Below are 19,343 nucleotides of genomic sequence, written 5' to 3'. Positions count from 1 at the left end.
GTATCACCTCACACCAGTCAGAATGGCCATCATTAAAAAGTCTAAAAATAACAAATGCTGGAGAGGGTGTGGAGAAAAGGGAAACTCCTACAGCGTTGGTGGGAATATAAGTTGGTGCAGCCACCATGGAAAACAGTATAGAGGTTCCTTAAAAAACTAGAGTTGCCACATGATCCAGCAATCCCACTCCTGGGGGTATATCCAGAGAAAACTGTAATTTGAAAAGACACATGCACCCAGTGTTCATAGGAGCACTATTTACAGTAGGCAAGACATGGAAGCAAGCTAAATGTCCATCAACAGATGAATGGATAAAGAAGATGTGGTCCAGGGACTTCCCTGGTGGCACAGTGGTTAAGAATCCGCCTGCCAATGACAGGGACACAGGTTCGCTCCCTGGTCTGGGAAGATCCCACATGCCGCGGAGCAACTAAGCCATGTGCCACAACTACTGAGCCTGCACTCTAGAGCCCTCAAGCCACAATTACTGAGCCCATGTGCTGCAACTACTGAAGCCCACGCGCCTAGAAACTGTGCTCCGCAACAAGAGAAGCCACCACAATGAGAAGCTGTGATCACAACGAAGAGTAGCCCCCTCTCGCCCCAACTAGAGAAAACCCGCGCGCAGCCAAAATAAATAATTATTTAAAAACTAAAAAAGAAGAAGATGTGGTCCATATATACAATGGAATACTACTCAGCCATAAAGAATGAAATACTGCCATTGTGCAGTTTATTATGTATCAATTATATAATAAAGATGTAAAAAAAGAAAAAAGTAAGCAACAGAAAATTCAGATCATGTAATTCACCTGTCCCCAAATCACTGACTTCTCAACACATTTGGAATAAAAGTTGAAGTCCCCATGATGGCCTCTGAAGCCACAGATGATTGCTCTCATTGCTCACCACTTGCTCCCCATTCATGCAGCTCCCTCTCTCTGGCCTCTGTGCTCTTGGAGCATCCCTTGCCTGCTCCAGCCTCAGGGCCTTCGCTCTTGCTGTTCTTCCTGCCTGGAACTGTCCTCCCTGTATATCACAGACAACCACGCTGCTCACTCCCTCTCTTTCTCTGGTTTTCTGTTCAAATGTCACCTCCTCGGACCACCCTATTTTTCTTTTTTGAAGATTTTTTTTTTTTTGTATGTGGACCATTTTTAAAGTCTTTATTGAACTGGTTACAATATTGCTTCTGTTTTATGCTTTGGGGTTTTTTTTTTGCTGCAAGGACTGTGAGATCTTACCTCCCCAACCAGGGATCAAACCTGCGCCCCCTACATTGGAAGGCAAAGTCTTAACCACTGGACCACCAGGGAAATCCCCGGACCACCCTATTTTGATATAGCACCCTGCCACCCTTCAAGCTATGGCTTGTTACTTATAACACGTATTGCTCCCTGTCATCACATTTTATATGAGTTTATTTTCTGTCTTTCCCATTACAAGTGAGCTCTCCAAGAAAAGGAATTGTGTCTTTTTTTCCCGCTGCTGTATAAGTGCCAAGTATGTAAAAGATGGCCAGCACTTATTGAAATAATTACTAAGTGAATGAATTAATGAATGAATAAAACTTGGCCAAGGCCACATAGCTAGTAAGCATCATTTGGAACTAAAACTAAGATCTGTCTAATGCAAATGTGCACCTGCTACGATACACAATAACCCCAGAACTACCCTGTGAGGTGGGTGCCATGATTTGCCTCACTTAGCAGAAGGGGAAGCAGGGATGGAGAAGGGAAATGACTTGCCCCCTGCGTCACATAGGGAGTCCATGGCAAAGTCAGCTGACATCTGGATTCCAGCACCAGGTGCAGTCAGGGACAGGCACATGACCCCAGCCCACAGCAGGAACGTCTAGGAGAGGAAGTTCAAGGAGTCCGATGCTGACAGTGCACTCTGCCCACATGCTGACTGCAAAGGCTTCTGGGATGTCTGGGTTCAAACTGCCTTTCAAGCTGTTTCATGCCTCTGCCTTTGCCCAGCTGCCCCAGCACGGAGTGTGCTTCCTCCCTGACCTCCCCAGCTCCCACTTGTTCTTGGAGACCCAACTTCAGCTTCACCTTCTCCAAGAGGTCTTCTCTGACACCGTAGCTCCCTCAGTCCAGCTCTTTTGTGGTATTTGAATGAATAAATGAGTGAATGAATGAACAAATAGCATTTATCCACGTTTATTCATTCATTCATTCATTCAACCATAAATATTTACCAAGTTCTACTTTGTGCCAGGCACTGAGCATACAGCCACTGGTCCTTGTCCTCAAGAGGCCTGAGCCTAGAAGGGAGACAGACATCACAGTGGACAAAAGGGCCTGTGACCTCACTGGCCAGTGAAGTAGGGGTTAGTTACCCTTTGACGAGCAGAAAGAAGGGAGAGAAGGGGAGAGAGCCCTCTGTTCCTGGCAGAGGGCTGAGAAGAGGCAAGATGTTCAGCATGGCTGGAGCACCAGTGGTGGGTAAGGGAAGGCGGGGGTGGAATGGGGGGAGGAAGATCTGCACAGCCCTGACGCAAAAACTGTTTTTCCAGCTGAACAGAGCAAGGTGATAAGAACATCCCGATGGAAGAATCAGTGGGGCAGGTGGGAGTGGGGCAGACCCTCCTGGTTTGGGCAGAGCTGGCAGGGCGGATTCCTTCCCCAGCACACATACCCTAGCTGGTGCCCCCCCCTCCGCTCCTCCTGGAGGTGGAGGCAAGCAGAGACTTGGGACCGTTCAGGTTACTGCAGGTGACCAAAAGCCAGGATTACTAGGAGACCTGACAAAATGGCTTCTCACAGATTTGCTTAGAGTTAGCCACAAGAAAACCTGGGCCTTCCCAGGTCCCCAAACTGTCCAGCCAGAAACAGACTTGGCAGCTAGTCTGTCTTCCGTGCTGAGTGATCTTGGGCTGGTTACTTAACTTCTCTGAGCCTCAGTTTTCTCATCTGTAAAAAACACTGGGCAGGGACTTCCCTGGTGGTCCAGTAGTTTAGAATCCGCCTTCCAACGCAGGGGACATGGGTTCAACCCCTGGTCGGGGAATTAAGATCCCATATACCGCAGGCAACTAAGCCTGCGCACTCTAGAGCTGGCGCGCTGCAACTAGAGAGAAGCGTGCGTGCCACAACGAAGACCCAATGCAGCCAAATAAATAAATAAATGTTTAACAACAACAGCAACACTGGGCAGACTAACACCTACTCATAAGGTTGTGTAAGGAGGAAATGTGATGATCAGATGGTTTACATTAGTGAGACCTGCTTCTCACTGCCAATTTGTCACAAGTTAAACTGGTAACATCCACCCGCAGTGGGATAGTGGGATTAAACCAACAGACAAGCTGTTTGGGACCAACCAGAACTCCAGCCTTTATGTCCTGGGTGTCAAGAAGGCCAGACTGGAAAGAGTGGAGTACATATTGAATGCAGATGTACCTGCTTTACCCTTGCCCCTAATCCAAGTGGAACCTGACCACTTAGCCCTGGTCCTTTGGGAACTTGCTTTGCGGTCCCCTTTTGTGACATCAAGGGGTAATGAAGAGTGAGACAAATCTGGATGTGAGGCCCAGCCCTACTGTGACCTGAGACAAGCCACACATCTGAGCTTCAGTCTCCTCAGCTCTAAAATGGGCACACTCTGGCCTTCTCAAAGGGTTGCTGTCCCAGAGCATAAGGAACTGACCATCTCACCTCATTAATGTTAGCTGTCCAGTCAGTCCACAAGCAAACTGCACTCCCTCTGGAATTGCAGTGGTCTGTCTGCTGCCTGTGTGCAAGTCCTTCTCTGGGCCCTGGGGCCCCGCACAGGCAGGAGGGGAGGAAGCAGTGGGTGCTGTTGAACATTGACCCTGAACACTGAACGGGAGGCCCCAGGCCAGGGCCAGTGGGGCTCCAGGAAAGGGGCACCTGGGGGGGAAAGAGCACCTATAAACCAACTTTCTCCAGGGGTGTCTCCAGGTCCAGCAGCAGCAGGGGCCCGGCTGGGGGACTAATAGAGAGTGGGGCTGCAGAGAGAAGCCACCCCAACGGATGAATACAGTGGACGCTCTGGCGCTGCTGGTCCCAGGCCAGTGCACGTTTGGTTATCGTTCTTCCCTAGTCCTTCTCCCCACATTATCTAGGTTAATCTCTTCATCCTTGAAGTAAGGATGAAGTTTCCAAAAATGAAGTTTCCTCCATTTTACAGAGGAGGAAACTGAGGCTCGGAGCAAGAAGTGACTTGTCCAGGTGTTTCCACCGGGCCCGGTGGCTTCCTCGGGGCCCGGCCCCACCCCCCGGTGCTGAAGACGCCCCAGGTTCTCCAGTCCCGGGTCTGGGTGGCTCAGCGGCCGCCCTGAGGCGGGGGCGGGGCCCCGTGACTGGGCGGGGGCGGGGCCGCATAGTTGGTGGCTGGGCCCCGGGAGGCCAGACGCCCGACATGGAGGCGGGGGGCTGCCGCTACCAGTTTCGGATCGCGCTGCTGGGGGACGCGGCCGTGGGCAAGACGTCGCTGCTGCTGCGCTACGTGGCGGGCGCGCCCGGGATCCCGGAACCCGAGCCGGAGCTCGAGTCGGTGCCCACGGTGGGCGTCGAGTTCTACAGCCGCACTCTGCAGCTGCGGGCCGGGCCGCGCGTGAAGCTGCAGCTCTGGGACACGGCGGGCCAAGAGCGCTTCAGGTGCGCGGTGGGTGGAAGGTGGGGCGGGGAGGGACGAGAAGGGGCTGGCGTGAGGGGCCTCGGGCTGGGGCGGGGTCAGTCCTGGTCCACCTGGCCATGGGGATCCCTCAGAGGGGTCAGCCTCAGTGGCCCAAGTAGAGATCTGGGGGTCTCTGCCCTGGGCCTGGGCCTTCACTCTTGAGTCCTTCATCCTACACATAACAGCAGGTTGGGACTTCCCTGGCGGTCCAGTAGTTAAGAATCGCCTTCCAACGCAGGGGGCACGGGTTCGAACTCTGGTGGGGGAACTAAGATCCCGCACGACTCCTGGCGCAGCCAAACAAACCAAAAAAACAAACAAACAAAAATAAAGACCTGACGCCCGCCCCAGAGGGATGGATGTTCGATATTGAAACTTGGAGGCATGAATGACCTGGGTGCTGAGAGAGCCCACAGGAGGACAGAGAGGGAGGTGTAAAGGAGACGTGAAAGGAAGAGAGATTCGTGTTGGCCATGAAGGATGTGTAGGCGTTTGCCAGGCAGAGAATGGGGGAAAAAAGACCTGCGATCAGGAAAACATGAGGCTTCCTCCAGGAATGGAGGAATGGTCAGGAGTGTATGGGAATCAAACTGCTGACTAACTGGGGAGCACACAGTCACTTGGGCGAGACAGACACGGGGAAAGAGAAGCACAGGGCAGTGTGAAATGAGCTTTGGGGGTGTGAGGCAATCAGTGTACGGAGGGCGTGGTCCTGCATCAGATGTCTTGAAGGCATAAGCCTCTCCCAACTCACTCCCTCCCACCGTCAGGTGCATCACCAGGTCCTTTTACCGGAATGTGGTGGGTGTCCTGCTGGTCTTTGATGTGACAAACAGGAAGTCCTTTGAACACATCCGGGACTGGCACCAGGAGGTCATGGCCACTCAGGGCCCCGACAAGCCGATCTTCCTGCTGGTTGGCCACAAGAGTGACCTGCAGAGCACCCGTTGTGTCTCGGCCCAGGAGGCAGAGGAGCTGGCTGCTTCCCTGGGCATGGCCTTCATGGAGACCTCCGCCAAAAATAACTGCAACGTGGACCTGGCCTTCAGCACCCTCACTGATGCCATCCAGCATGCCCTGCAGCAGGGGGACGTCAAACTGGAGGAGGACTGGGGGGGTGTCCGGCTCATCCAGAACACCCAAATCCCCAGGCCCCCCAGCAGCACACAGCACCCGGGCCCATGCAAGTGTTGACTCTGGGAGGGAAAGGGTTAATGCAGTGTGGACCTCATAAGTGCTGGTGAGATGGGGAGTGTTAGTATCTCTCTGGAGGGCATATGGCAGAATCTATCCTGAGGGTTAATATAAACAGTATCCTGGTACAGTCTTGTCTCCTGGATTTGGGGGTCTCAAGAGCTCAGCCCCTTTCTACTAGAAAGATCTAAGAGCCCAGGTGTGCAGCTTCCTGTCCTTGAGCCTGTTTCCTCCATGGTCAGAGGAACTCATAGAAGACCCCGCCTCACAGGGGGTTGTGGGCACGAATGAGATAATGAATGGGCTACGCTCAGCCAGAGCCTCCCACACAATGAGAATCGAATGGCAAGAACTGTCATCACCGCTCTTTCCTCCCTTGGCTGGGATGTGGCCATTTCTGGCAGTGTCCCTGGGCTCGGATGCTGAACCACTCAGCGTTTGGACGCTGCTGCACAGGCAAGGACAGGTGCGGGGAATTTCAGGCTGAGCCAGCCTTGGAGCCTCCTTAGGTCCTCAGGTTTGGATGAGAAAGTGTGCCCTCAAACCCAGGTTGCTGCCCAGTGCCCCTACTCCAAGGCCAGGGACTGGATCTGGATCTGAGAGACAGGGATGAATATGAACAGCTCATCTGTTGGGCACACGGTGGACACTGTGATTAGCCACCAAGATCTCCCCTCAGGGCTGAAGAACCCATAGCCTCCTCCCCACTGCACCTCCCAGCTGCTGGGAGGGCTGCCTGGTGGTGGAGCTCAGTTTAATCTCTCTGGGAACTGCCCACCCATCCGGGGCAGCCCACAGTCCAGCGTCAATCTGTTGGGTCTATTGGGGGGCGGGGGCACTGTTCAAAGGCCTGGCCCCCTTGTCTCAACTCTAGACAACTCTGAAGGAAAAACCCAGCTTCATCACTCTCCATGGGGTCACTTGAGGCCACTGTTTCGACAACATCGCAGCTAAATTCTCATGCTCAATCCTTTCTTCCCTTCCTCCCCGCAAGCAGGCACTGACCTCAAGAATCCCCTCATAAAAGTCTGCACACTGAGTTCCCGCTCAGAATCTGCCTCCTGGGGAACTTAAGCTGCAGCAGAAACTGCTAGGCACAAAATGTCCAGCAGCAATGCAAGAAGGCTTTATGGAAGGAAGGATCTCAGCAGGTGTAGAGGGGGTATCTTGGGGGTGTCATTGTGCCAGTGGGCATGGGCAGGGCATGGGCAGTTGCCACAGCAAAAAGAGCACAACCGGGCTTCCCTGGTGGCACAGTGGTTGAGCGTCCACCTGCCGATGCAGGGGACACGGGTTCGTGCCCCAGTCCGGGAAGATCCCACATGCCGTGGAGCGGCTAGGCCCGTGAGCCATGGCCGCTGAGCCTGTGCTTCCGGAGCTTGTGCTCCGCAACGGGAGAGGCCACAACAGAGAGGCCCGCATACCGCAAAAAAAAAAAAAAAAAAGAGCACAACCACTTAACTCACTTTGCAACCCAGGGCCAGTTACCCCACCTTCCTGAGTCTCAGATTCCCCCTCAGTAACCTGTGTCTGCCTCCTCTTTTTAAAGCATCACTCATCCTTCTGACAGTCTTTCAAGGTCTGCACGATTATCCTCATTTCGCAGATGAGAAAGCTTGGGCCAAGAGAGGGAAATGATTTGCTTTCAAGTACTTTATCATTCCTTCAAAAATGCTTTAAAATGAGCATCGGGAATTCCCGGGCAGTGCAGTGGTTAGGACTCTGGGCTTTTACTGCCGAGGGCCCCAGTTCAATCCCTGGTCGGGAAACCAAGATTCCGCAAGCTGCGTGTGCGGCCAAAAAATAAATAAATAAAATAAAATGAGCATCTACTCTGATCTGGGCTGTGGGAATACAGCAGTGAACATGACAGAAAAGCAGTCCTAGGGCTGACATTCTAGTGGAAGAGAAAAAAACTAGTAAGTGGAACTAAATGATTTCCAGTTGTAAGTGCTATGAAGACCACAGATCTGGAAGATGGGCCTGAGGGTGATGGGGGCCTCCTTTAGAGCAGGTGGTCAAGGAAGGCCTCTCTCAAGAGATGGCCTTTGATCTGAGACCTGGAGGAGGAGGAGGAGGAAGAGCTGAGCTAAGAGCAGAGATCTAGGCAGAAGGAACAGTATTCAGCATTGATTGGGCACTTCTTATAGTATTATTATTCCATTTTACTGATGTTGAGACTGAGGCCCAGAGAAGTTAAATGAAACCAGTAAGTGAGGGAGGAGCCCTGAGGCAAGGAAGAGCTCTGGGCTCTTTCTAGGAATTTACTGCAGATCTGAGTGCTAGAATGAAGTGAAGAAGCAGGGAATTACCCTCAACTCGGTCTGTGTTTTCTCATCTCCCACAGCTTCCCTGGACAGGAGTACAGGTCTGCTAAACTGAGGCTTGTTTGGGAGATGAGCAGCTGGTCCTGCGGATGGTGGTGGGGATTTGGCTGTCTGGTGCTTAAAAAAAAAAAAAAATCCCCAAGTCCCTGGAGAAAGAAAGAAAAAACTGAGCTTCTCCCCTCTCACAATCCTGGCCGACTGTGGAAGAACCAGCCTGAAGGCCCTGCCCACCCAGGGCAAGGTCCACCAAGGAAGAGATGTTGCCCATTGTCTCCAGCTGCCTCCCTTGAGGAATGTTCAGCAGACTGTAGTCACACATCTCTCTCAGCTTCAGTTTCCCATCTATAAAATGGGGATAATAATAGTTTTTGTCTCACAGGGTTGTTGTGAAGATTAATGTATTATGTGAATTCCTACAATATGTATGGGCTCACACACTGTGACCTATTTCTATTGCTTATTATATTATTACAATTACTATTATTATTATTTCTATGACTTATTATTAACCATGAAGCAACCTTGTAAGGTCAGGCTGATCTTGTCCATTTCAAAGACAGGAACCTAAAGTCCAGGAGGGGAAACTGACGTGGCTCAGTCGGTAAACCCCGGGCCAGCTCAGTGTTCCAACAGCCTTGTCCACCACCTCAGGCCAGGCCCAGAAGGTCCTACCTTATGCTTTAAGGCTGTGATCCCACACTCACAAGCACCATCAGTGTGGCAAAACCTCTGGAGACTGTAAATGGCTTTAATGAGAGTGATTCTGACCCAGCAGTAGGAAGCAGCCCTGCCCAGCCCACTAGCTAGAGGAAAGGCACAGAATAGGACTGGAGAGTGGGCAAGTGGCCGAGAGGGGCATGCCCTCCTGAGGGCTGCCCACTGTTCAGAAGCAGGCGCCCTCTCTCCTGGGAGCAGGCCCAGGCCCGGCCGTCTTTAGTGTAGATTGTGCCACACCTCTTGAGGGTCTCAGGCCTGTAGGGTGTGATTTAGCATCCACATTGCCCCAGGGGATCTTTTTAAAATACACATTTGACCTGCCTGCCCGCCTCCTAGAATCCTTCCCTGGCTCCCCATGCCTACAGGGTAAAATCCAAACCCTTTCCCCCCAGTCCAATCTGATCTGGTCCTACAGCGTCTCCACCCACTTTGCCCAGGTTCCCAACCACCTGCAGCCCTGGGCTTTGCACATGCTGTTTCCTTTGCAGGGAAGGCCCCAACACTTTCCCCTCTCCCTGTATTATCTGATCTGCCTGCAACACTCAGAAAAATATCACCTCCTAACCATCGCATTATCCCAGCTGCCAAAAACAGGGCAAGCTTTGCGGTCAAAACTGGTTTTGAATCTCAGTTCTACTATGTACAGTTGTGGGACCCTGGGGAACTCACTTCATCTCTGTAAGCCTCAGTGGACTCATCTATAAGTTGGGGATAGTAATACCTAACTCAAAGGTTTTAGAAAGGATTAGATGACAAATCAAATGCAGTACTTGTCACACCCTTGTCACACACAGGAATTCACAAGATGGAAGTCCCCTTCTTCCCGAGGGTTTTACTATTGATCACTTTTAGGGAACAGAGACTACCAAAGTACACACTTTGGGGAAATAACAAGGATTCCAGACTCTAACAAAGTTCTTAAAAGATCCTGACCCCCTTCCAGAGATATGGGCTGGGCTCTGCTTTCTTACCAAGAGTGGAGCTCCAGAATCGTCCCTTCAGGTCTATCCCCAGGTTATTCTGAGCGAGCAAAGCTAGCTCTCCAAGGCAGCACCCTGGCCAAATCCTCCAACCATAGCAGCATGGACAAGGTCAGGCTACCTGGCCTCCAAGGCTTTCCATAAGCTGCTTCCTCAGCCTGAAAACCTTGCAACCCAGGCTTGAATCCATCCCCTTTTCCCTTTAGAAGGAACAGAGCCAAAAGTCTGCCACCCATGGGACCCTTTCTGACAACCTTGCCTGCTCTGGGAGCCACTGAAACCTAGTGGATGAAGAAGGAAGACCCATACTACCCACACTGCACAGGCTGGAATGGAAGCGATCTAGGTGGGAACCCAGATCTATCCTCTGCCTCTGAGCCTCAGTCTCTTCATGGTAAAATAAGAATGAGTCCTACCTCACAGGTTTGTTAGAGGATTAAATATGACAACGTGTGTTAAGTGCCTAATAAATGTTAAGTTCCTTCTGCCAACAAGCCCCCTCTGTGTCCTTCATGTGTCCTTCCCGTGCCTGGAATGACCTTTCTCCATATCTGTCAAAACTCTGTTCACCCTTCAAGGCTTAGTCCAGCCTAACATATCAGTTCCTTCTCTGAGCCTTCAGGGCACTAACTTGAGTTGGCTTTCTTTGCAGATTTCAGGCACTGTTGTACCTTTTTGCCCCATTAGAGGGTAGCTCTTCAAGGCCAGGGCTGATTCCCTTGGGGAGGCTGCCTTGGGCAGGGGAACACGGGGCTTTTAAATACCATTAGGGAAAATTCAAAACATAACCAAGAGTAAAGAAACTAACGCAGATGTAGAGAACGGACGTGTGGACATGGGTGGGGGTGGGCAAGGGTAGTGTGGGATGAACTGGGAGATTAGGCTTGACATAAATACGCTACCACGTGTAAAATAGCTAGCTAGTGGGAACCTGCTGTACAGCACCGGGAGCTCAGCTTGGTGCTCTGTGGTGACCTGGATGGGGGGGATGGGCGGGGGAGGGAGGTCCAAGAGGGAGGAGATATATGTATACATATAGCTGATTCACTTCACTGTACAGCAGAAACTAACACAACATTGTAAAGCAATTATACTCCAATTAAAAAAGTATAAAGTAGTTTGAAGAACTTCTTGTACTCGTAACTCAGCTTCAACAAATACCAGCAGGAATGGCCAACCTTGTTTTACTCTCCCTTCTCTTTATAAATGTTATTCTTAGGATCCTGGCTCTGGAGGGGGAACTGGTGCTCTGTCTGTGGTTGACAGGTGTTGGAGGATTTCCCCAGGGCCCCTGGCTGGGACATGTGCCATGGAACTCCCAGTGTTGGGAGAGGCAAGTCTCACACTGCACAGCCCTCCCTCCTGTAGGTACAGACTTAGGGCTGGGACTCAGGCCAGCAGAGAGAAGGAAGGACATCCTCGCATATGGGGGCTGTGGCCTGCTGCCCACAGTCTTTTGAGCTATACCTGGGGACTTCTCAGGATCGGTATAGGACCAGGGCCTCTATTTTGGGGAAGTCCTGCTTCTGTCTTGAAGGGACTCAGTTCTGCATGGTGGTTTCAAATGGCACTCTGTCCCGGAGGCTTCACTAAGCCTGGGTCTGGGCATATCCTGGGGAGCCTAGACCCAAAAGCCCCTGATTGCCTTTGGGTTCTGGCTCTACGTCTCTCACTGCAAGTCTGAGCCAGCCCCAGACCACGTGGTTTATGCCTCAGTTCTGGGCTCGCTTCTCCTCCTGGCTGGTCTCCTGCACCACATGGACCCTCTCTGGCAGTACCAGTTCCACATTCTCCTCCCAGGAGACCCAAATGTGGACAAACCATCCTTGTTGAGACACTACATGGAGGGCATCTCTGTTGAGGGTGTTGCCCAGGCAGTTGCGGTGGACTTCTCAGTGCCCTTCATGGAGGCAGAGCCTGGGGGTCCAGCTGGCCAGGAAAGGTCACCACCCACTCCTGAGGGGGAGAGCCCACCCATCAGGAAGAGAGGGGGCCTTGGTGGCCATGACAAAGATGAACTCTGGACCAAGAGCACAGGTCTGAGTCCTGGCCTACCCTGTGACCACGGGCAGCCTACATGATCTCTCCAGCCCTCGATATCCTTACCTGTAAAATAAGAGGCTACACTGGGTGACTCCGGGGGCCTTTCCTAACTATAGGGAACTGTGAGAGCTTAGTCCAGCTCTGTCTTCCTCCTCCCTGCTTCACCTCATGCACGAGGGACCCTCTCCAGGATGGCTTCCTCATCCCAGATGGCTTCTTCTGTGTCCTCAAAACTCACCCCCGTTTTTGTGACCACCTCCTACACCTGCCTTTTGGTTCATTCTTTTTTTTTTTTAATTTGTGTATTTATTCATTTATTTATTTGGCTGCGTTGGGTCTTCGTTGCCGCACACGGGCTTTCTCTAGTTCCAGCGAGCAGGGGCTACTCTTCTTTGCGGTGCGCAGGCTTCTCATTGCAGTGGCTTCTCTTGTTGCGGAGCACGGGCTCTAGGCACGCGGGCTTCAGTAGTTGTGGCACACGGGCTCAGTAGTTGTGGCTCGTGGGCTCTAGAGCACAGGCTTAGTAGTTGTGGCGCACGGGCTTAGTTGCTCCACGGCATGTGGGATCTTCCCGGACCAGGGCTCAAACAGGGAAGAATCTGCCTGCCTGGTTGGCAGGCAGATTCTTAACCACTGCGCCACCAGGGAAGTCCTACCTGTGTGATCTTGAGTAAATTACTTAAACTCTAAATTTTAGTTTCCTCATTGGAAAATGGGATTAAATGAGATATTGCAAACAAAGTGCTTGACAAACACTTGTTTCTTCAGGTCTGTTGGGAAAACAAGCTTATCCACAGAAGGTGTTTAGCATAAAACATGGCACCTAATAAGCATTCTTACCAAGACCCTCCCAACACTGGAGCACACGAATTCACCAGCCCTGCCACCCCTTGGGCTCCTCAGCATGTATTAAGTCCTATGTGTGCTCAGACTGTGCTGGGCTCTGGAAATCAGGTGGGCCTGGTTACTTAGCAAGGTAGAGGGCGTCGTGCCCAGGGCGAGGGGCTGAGCTGCCCCAGGCACCGAGTCAGAAGACTCCCCACAGATCACCGGGTGACACCCCGCTCTCCAGTACCCCCACCTCCAGTCACCACTTAAACAGCTGTTGGATTTCCCCCTTCTCTCCATTTCCTCACAAATACCTCAGTCCAGGCAACAACCTTCTCAGGAACCTCTGCTTCCACAAATGCCCTCTCTTCCCCCTCCACTGTCTGGCCAGAGTGAGCTTTTCAAAACACCAACCTGACCGCATGATGCTTCTGCTTAAAATCCTTCAATGGCTCCTGCTACTTTTGTGTAAAGGCCACTCTTTGCTGGGGCCTACGAAAGATACTGCAGGACCTGGCCCGTCTTGCCTCATCACACGGCATCAGGGCTGGCATACGTGCAGCTCTCTCTCCTTGAAAGTGATCCCCACGCCTCCCCTTGGGTTCCTCAAATTACAGCTCTACTGTTCAGAAGCCCTCCCCAGCCCTGGGAGTCTCTTCTTTGCAGCCCTGGTCATGGAAGCAGTTTTCCTTTCATTCAGTGGCAGGCTGCTCCCCGTTTTCATTCATCATTGCAGGCCATGCCTGGCATGGGCAGGGGCAGAGCTTATAAATACTTGCTGAATGAAGAAGCCTCTCAGTATACATACAGGACAAGACGACTAGCTGGATGAAGCCATTCACCTGTCATGCAGCTGATCAAGAACTGAGGTATTTTGACTCTACCCAGCTCTTTCCATTAAACTGCCCTGATTCCCGTCCCCTTCTGTCCTCAATGGAGGATTCAAAACTAATTCTGGATTCCTTCTTGACTGCCGAGGCCAATGACTCGCTCCTACTGCAGGAACTTGGCAGGAGACCTTTTGCGGCTTGGTAATCACCAATAGAACATCCTTTGAGAGCGTCCCCCAGCGGCATCGGGAGGTTCTGGAGAAAGCAAAACCCTCCAACATCCTCTTCCTGGTGGTAGGCCACAAGAGTGACCTGGTGGTTGAGGGAGAGGTGATGCCGGGGGGAGGGGAGAAGCTGGCTGCCTCTTGGGGCGCTCACTACGTTGAGACCTCAGCCGAAAGCAAGGGTGACATCAGCACAGCTTTCAAGCTGCTCACTCAAGAGATCTAAGAGCTGTCGGGCTTCCCTGGTGGTGCAGTGGTTGAGAGTCCGCCTGCCAATGCAGGGGATACGGGTTCGTGCCCCAGTCCACGGAGCAGCTGGGCCCGTGAGCCATGGCCGCTGAGCCTGTGCGTCTGGAGCCTGCGCTCCGCAACGGGAGAGACCACAACAGTGAGAGGCCCGCGTACAGCAAAAAAACAAAAACAAAAAAAGAGATCTAAGAGCTGTGAAGAGATGGGTCATGGAGCCAAACCCAGGGTGGGAGGGAGTGAAAAGCAGGGTCCCACCACAGACCAAGCCTCAGGAGGCAGAGGCCCAAACACGGCAAGGTGGATGTATCCATGCTGGTGGCCCCTGGGTGGAACAGCTACACTCCCTGAAGCCCACGGAACCCTCACAATCCACAAGGGCTCTGCCAGAAACAGAACAGGATGATGCTAGGTGCCACTGAAGGTCATGACCCTGAGGTCTCAAGGGGCCTGGTTTCCTCTGCACGATGGTAAAAATACTAGGATCAGGGACACCAACAACTAAGAACACAGAGAAACCTGCACAGAAAGGCCTTTCTCCAAGTCTACTGCCATCCTTTCTTAGCGTCAAGGATGAACTCCAGAAGTTCCAGAAGAGCAGGTCAAAAAAGGATTTCCCAAAACCAGGATGCCTCTTCAGGTTGGGGCTCATGAGAGAAGGTCACCCTGCTCAATTCTTATGGCAGACAATCTGGACTAAAAGTCCTACTGATGGTAAGGCCTTCCTTGGAGTAAAATGGAAAAATTCCTGGGTCTTTTCCTCCATCACAGAAATCAATAATGGTGCTGCCATCTGCTGACTAGAGAGCTACATCCAGCCTTGCTTACCCTCCTCTGGCATTTCAAAGGCTGTAAGCCATGCACCCTGTGTCTTTCGATTAATAACTTCTTTATTCTGGAAAAGCAAATGAAAGTCATATTCATATAAACACTGACATTACAAAGTACAGGGAAAAGGGGGAGGGAGAAGGAAACAAAAACCTCTACAAATCCTGCTAATACTCTCTCACCAAACAAGACCATAATGCTTTTCCCCAATTCAATCACTTATATAATAAACCACAAATAAAATCTTCTCTGGAAGATACACTGCTCCTCTTTGAGATGGCAGGAAAAAGGGACCGGAAGTTGGGGTAGGAGGCTTTATTCTTTTGGCAGATCCTCTCAGTCATTATAGATATTGCTGCACTGTTAATAAAAAATATATGCTTCTCTGTAAAGCATTAAAAAAAAAAATCCAAGGATGAGATGGCTGAGGTCTCAGCTCAAGTATCTCCAAATACATTGTTGTCCATTCCCTGACCTTTCCGTGTGTTATTTCTTGGTTGTTTTCCGGATCAATGCCATTCTCTGAACGGAGAGAGAAATAAGCAATTACACAGATTAGAGTCAGGAACTTTCCGGGACATCCATGTGTGGCTACCAGGTAGCATGGTCTACACCACAGGCTGGACTCCTCAGGAACCTACAGGCACAAGGCAGCTCAGCAGTTCCTTTTAACTCAAGCACAGTCTGCAGGGCCCTAAGAGAAGTTTCCATAGGCCAGTGGACCCATTTCATTGACCAAAGGACCCCAAAAGCCCTATACTAGCAGGATGGCAAAAACAGTTAAAAGCAGAAGGTGACAGCTCCTGCCTTTTGGGGATTTAAGGGACAGGCCATCAAAACGTGCTTTCTAGGCTTACCCCCTTCCCCTAATCTCCTTCTCTGATGATGGAGAAAATAAGGAAGAGGGCTCTGTTTTGAGCCTGTTGCCAACACGTAAAGGGAGCTGACATTCCTCACTTGATAGCCTGCAATGAAGGAAAACCGACCTTAACAATTTCCACCATAACCCATCAGAGAAACATTCAGATCATGGGTTTCAAATCTTACTATTACCAGCCACTGGCCAAATTAATGACTTGCTTTGCTCACCCTTTTTGACTAAGAGATTGTTTGAACATTATGATATTGGTTGATTGATAAATAAATAAATAGGGCTGAAAAGTGGATAATTTGAGAGCAGAGCCAAATGACCGTCTACTGTCTGGAGGGACTTCCTTCTGAACAACATTGCAGTCCTTCGATTCCGGCTATTGGCGGTCTCCTTGTAGGGCTTCCTCTATGAGCTCTGTAAACATACCCACTCCAGAGATCCCAGGCTATGGAAAAGCGAGGTACACGCAGCCAGAACTGCCCGACTGTGGCCATCAAGCTTGGAAAAAGCCCACTTTTCAAATCAGAGTAGCCAGTTAAATTAAGACTTGTCAAATGGAGGCCAACATTGTTATGAGACTGACCAATGACTGGGACAGCTTGTTCCCCAGCAGAAGTGGAGACAGGTTCTCTTACTGACCCCTCAGTTCTGCAGTAAGAGGGACGGAGAACAAAGGTTAAGCTGGGGCAGAGGCCAGATGCCTGGCAAAGCAGCCTGGGTGCTACCTCCTAGCACAAGTACAGCATATTTCTGCTTTCCTTAAACTGCCCTCTAGCTGGAGGGCCCTATATGATGTTCAAATCAGCAACAATGAAGGAAGATTTCTTTAAAGAGATGTGGAGGGGGCGAGTTCCATACAGGTTAGAAGAACCTAGAATCAACAGCTTTAAGTGGCACCCATTAGAGTTGAGAGAAAAAACTGAGACCCCATATGGGAACAACAAAGCACCTAGGAAAAATCTGGCTGATCTCCTGTGCAGCCCTGCTGCCTCTTGCCCTCTCTGACATTTGGGGGAAATGACAACCACAGTGATGGTAGCTGTGTGCATTCTCTCTGAGACACAGCTCAAGGGACCAGCTGTGGCTGGCCCGAGACTCTGAAGCCTTCTCACCTGTTTGTGAGCTTCTGTGGTGCAAGCTTTTTTGTAGGGTCGTATTTCTTCAGAGCCAAATCCTGGGATCCACATGTTCCACTGGCGTTCTGTAAGGAAGAAGCCCACACAGAGATAAGGGGACCAGGAAGGCAGTGTCAAGGTGCAGTGTGACCCTCAGACAAGGGTCAGGGAGGACTAATCTGGGCAATCAACTGTACTAATTAACAGTAACTCTGCAGAGGGGCTCTGTGGGACACAAATGCGGGAATCACATATGGTGCCTCCAAGGTTTTAAAGGACACTATTTGACCTTCTTGCAAAGAAATAAGAGGTAAATGAGTCAAAACTTTGAGTGTGGAGCCCTAAGGTTTCCATGCAGCTCTTCAGGAAAGGAAAGTTATTTGTTTCTTCAATCGTCTTACCCCTATGCTCAAGGTAACCCCTCTCAAACCGAAAGGAGGAATAGGAACAGAAAGGCATTCTTTGCAATCTGGAGTTAAGAGCCAAGCCCCACTTCTGCTGCTTCACTGTGGAGCAATATGACGTTGGTCTCAGTTTCTTCACCTTTTATATGGTAGTAACAACAGAAATAACCACCTGAGAGGATGGTTGAGAGGTTTCAATGGCATAATGCAATCCCAGAGCCTGGGATAAATACATAGAGATACAGATACAGACACAGGTATGTCCACGCCACAGCTGCATGTCCTTGTGCCACTGGATATGACCATCCCTGTAAGACTGGCACTACAAGTTATCAGAGGGCAGAGATTTGGTTTTTCCACTTTTTCAGTAACTGGCATAGCCACATGGCCCCCTAAGTCCACATATAAAAGTGTCCTGGACTTCCCTAGTGGCACAGTGGTTAAGAATCCGCCTGCCGATGCAGGGGACATGGGTTCGAGCCCTGGTCCAGGAAGATCCCACATGCTGCAGAGCAACTAAGCCTACGCGCCACAACTACTGAGCCTGCGCTCTAGAGCCCACGAGCCTCAACTACTGAGCCCACATGCCACAACTACTGAAGCCCACATGCCTAGAGCTCGTGGTCAGCAACAAGAGAAGCCACCTCAATGAGAAGCCTGCGCACCGCAACGAAGAGTAGCCCCCACTCGCCGCAACTAGAGAACGCCCATACACAACAACGAAGACTCAACACAGCCAAAAAAAAAAAAAAAAGTGTACTGCACTTTAAGTACATCCAATATAAAAAAAAAATTTTACTTACACAAGATTATTTAGGGAATAAATCTCTAATCAAAAGGAGTTACACGGGGACTCCTTTATCATGCTCCCCTAGAGCACTGAAAACATTTGTTTTGCAAATTTGATTTGCCCCAGGCAGGCACTTACTTAAAATCAAATTGAATATTAGTGGTTTTATAGTTATACTTTGTGTCTAATGCACAGCAAATATTGTGTGAATGAATGATTCATGATTGGTTCTAGAATAATTTTATATACAGCTCTCTTCCAATATTTCTTTGAAAATAAAAATGAAACTTTCTGCTAATAATAAGTTGTTGTCAGTACTTGAAAGTGACACTAAGATTATTCTCTGGGAATTACACTTTACAATCAACACAAAGTGGATCAGGATATGGATATGCAAAGTCACTTTAAAGAGAGTAGCTACCAGGCATGAATGCAAATATGTAAGTATGTGTAACTATATATTTAAATAAGTGTGTACAGTTGACCTTTGAACAAGGCAGGGGTCAGGGGCGCCAACCCTCCCTGCACTTGAAAATCTGCATATAACTTATAGTCAGCCCTCCAACCATGCTGTTCCTCCATAAATGCAGTTCCTCCATATTCGCAGATTTAACCAACCGTGGGTTAGGTAGTACTGCAGAATTTACTACTGAAAAAAATCACCAATAAGTGGACCGTATGCAGTTCAAACTCGTGTTGTTCAAGGGTTAACTGTATTTATATTTTATATAATATTAATAGAATAGCAACAACATTTAGTGAATAAAATGTGTAACAAAATGGCTGGGACAAAGCAGCATTGTACAAAGCATTCTATGTTCATTATCTCATTTAACTTTCACATTTATGAAAAAAGATCCTGTCTCAAAAATACACATATTGAATATACTGAAGATACATTCTTGCAAGGAAACATTACGTGCATAACTGACTCAGTAATTCTGTACCATGAAAAGTAATCAAATGATCTTCACTTCAGACAAATCAAATGGAACATATGTCAGGTGTAATCACAATATAAATATTCATGCACTGTACAGCATTTATGGTAATATATATGGTAACATATGTGTATGTGTAATATGTGTGTATTTGCATATACATGTTTATAATAGATTCTGATTAAAATATATTGTGGGGGGGCTTCCCTGGTGGCACAGTAGTTGCGAGTCCGCCTGCCGATGTGGGGGACGCGGGTTCGTGCCCCGATCCGGGGGGATCCCACATGCCGCGGAGCGGCTGGGCCCGTGGGCCGTGGCTGCTGGGCCTGCGCATCCGGAGCCTGTGCTCTGTGGC

The 19,343-nt window shown here is 50.0% G+C and overlaps 2 protein-coding genes across 5 annotated transcripts in view; one reads left to right on the top strand and one right to left on the bottom strand.

Moving 5' to 3' along the window:
- The first annotated feature begins 4,392 nt into the window (after positions 1–4,392).
- Positions 4,393–8,653, top strand: RAB42 (RAB42, member RAS oncogene family). 2 transcript variants are annotated; one of them, XM_055083354.1, is made up of 2 exons: positions 4,393–4,631; positions 8,192–8,653. In XM_055083354.1, exons 1-2 carry the CDS (start codon positions 4,393–4,395, stop codon positions 8,517–8,519), a joined length of 567 nt encoding a protein of 188 aa, XP_054939329.1. In that variant the 3' UTR covers positions 8,520–8,653. The 2 variants fall into 2 exon arrangements, with proteins under 2 accessions (XP_054939329.1, XP_007100968.2); XM_007100906.4 differs by lacking the exon at positions 8,192–8,653 and adding an exon at positions 5,421–6,744.
- A 6,262-nt stretch (positions 8,654–14,915) lies between these two features.
- The window catches only part of TAF12 (TATA-box binding protein associated factor 12), a 29,482-nt gene continuing 25,054 nt past the window's right edge, over positions 14,916–19,343 (bottom strand). For all 3 annotated transcript variants that reach the window (XM_007100878.4, XM_007100876.3, XM_028487278.2), the window contains 2 exons: positions 16,851–16,939; positions 14,916–15,389 (listed from right to left, as the gene is read on the bottom strand). In XM_007100878.4, the coding sequence (XP_007100940.1) occupies positions 15,354–15,389; positions 16,851–16,939 (125 nt within the window). In that variant the 3' untranslated portion in view covers positions 14,916–15,353. The remainder of the gene's footprint in view (positions 15,390–16,850; positions 16,940–19,343) is intronic.

The sequence above is a fragment of the Physeter macrocephalus genome, chromosome 3 (genome assembly GCF_002837175.3).
Source record: "Physeter macrocephalus isolate SW-GA chromosome 3, ASM283717v5, whole genome shotgun sequence".
NCBI lineage: Eukaryota > Metazoa > Chordata > Mammalia > Artiodactyla > Physeteridae > Physeter > Physeter macrocephalus.
The sequence above is the reverse complement of the archived record's forward strand: the minus strand, read 5'-3'. Positions and strand labels throughout refer to the sequence as shown.

Excerpts from the sequence above, each read along its gene's own strand:
- RAB42 (XM_007100906.4), top strand. The coding sequence starts at position 4,393 with ATGGAGGCGGGGGGCTGCCGCTACCAGTTTCGGATCGCGCTGCTGGGG. Across the intron at positions 4,632-5,420 it reads GCGGGCCAAGAGCGCTTCAG|GTGCATCACCAGGTCCTTTT; the intron begins GTGCGCGGTGGG and ends TCCCACCGTCAG.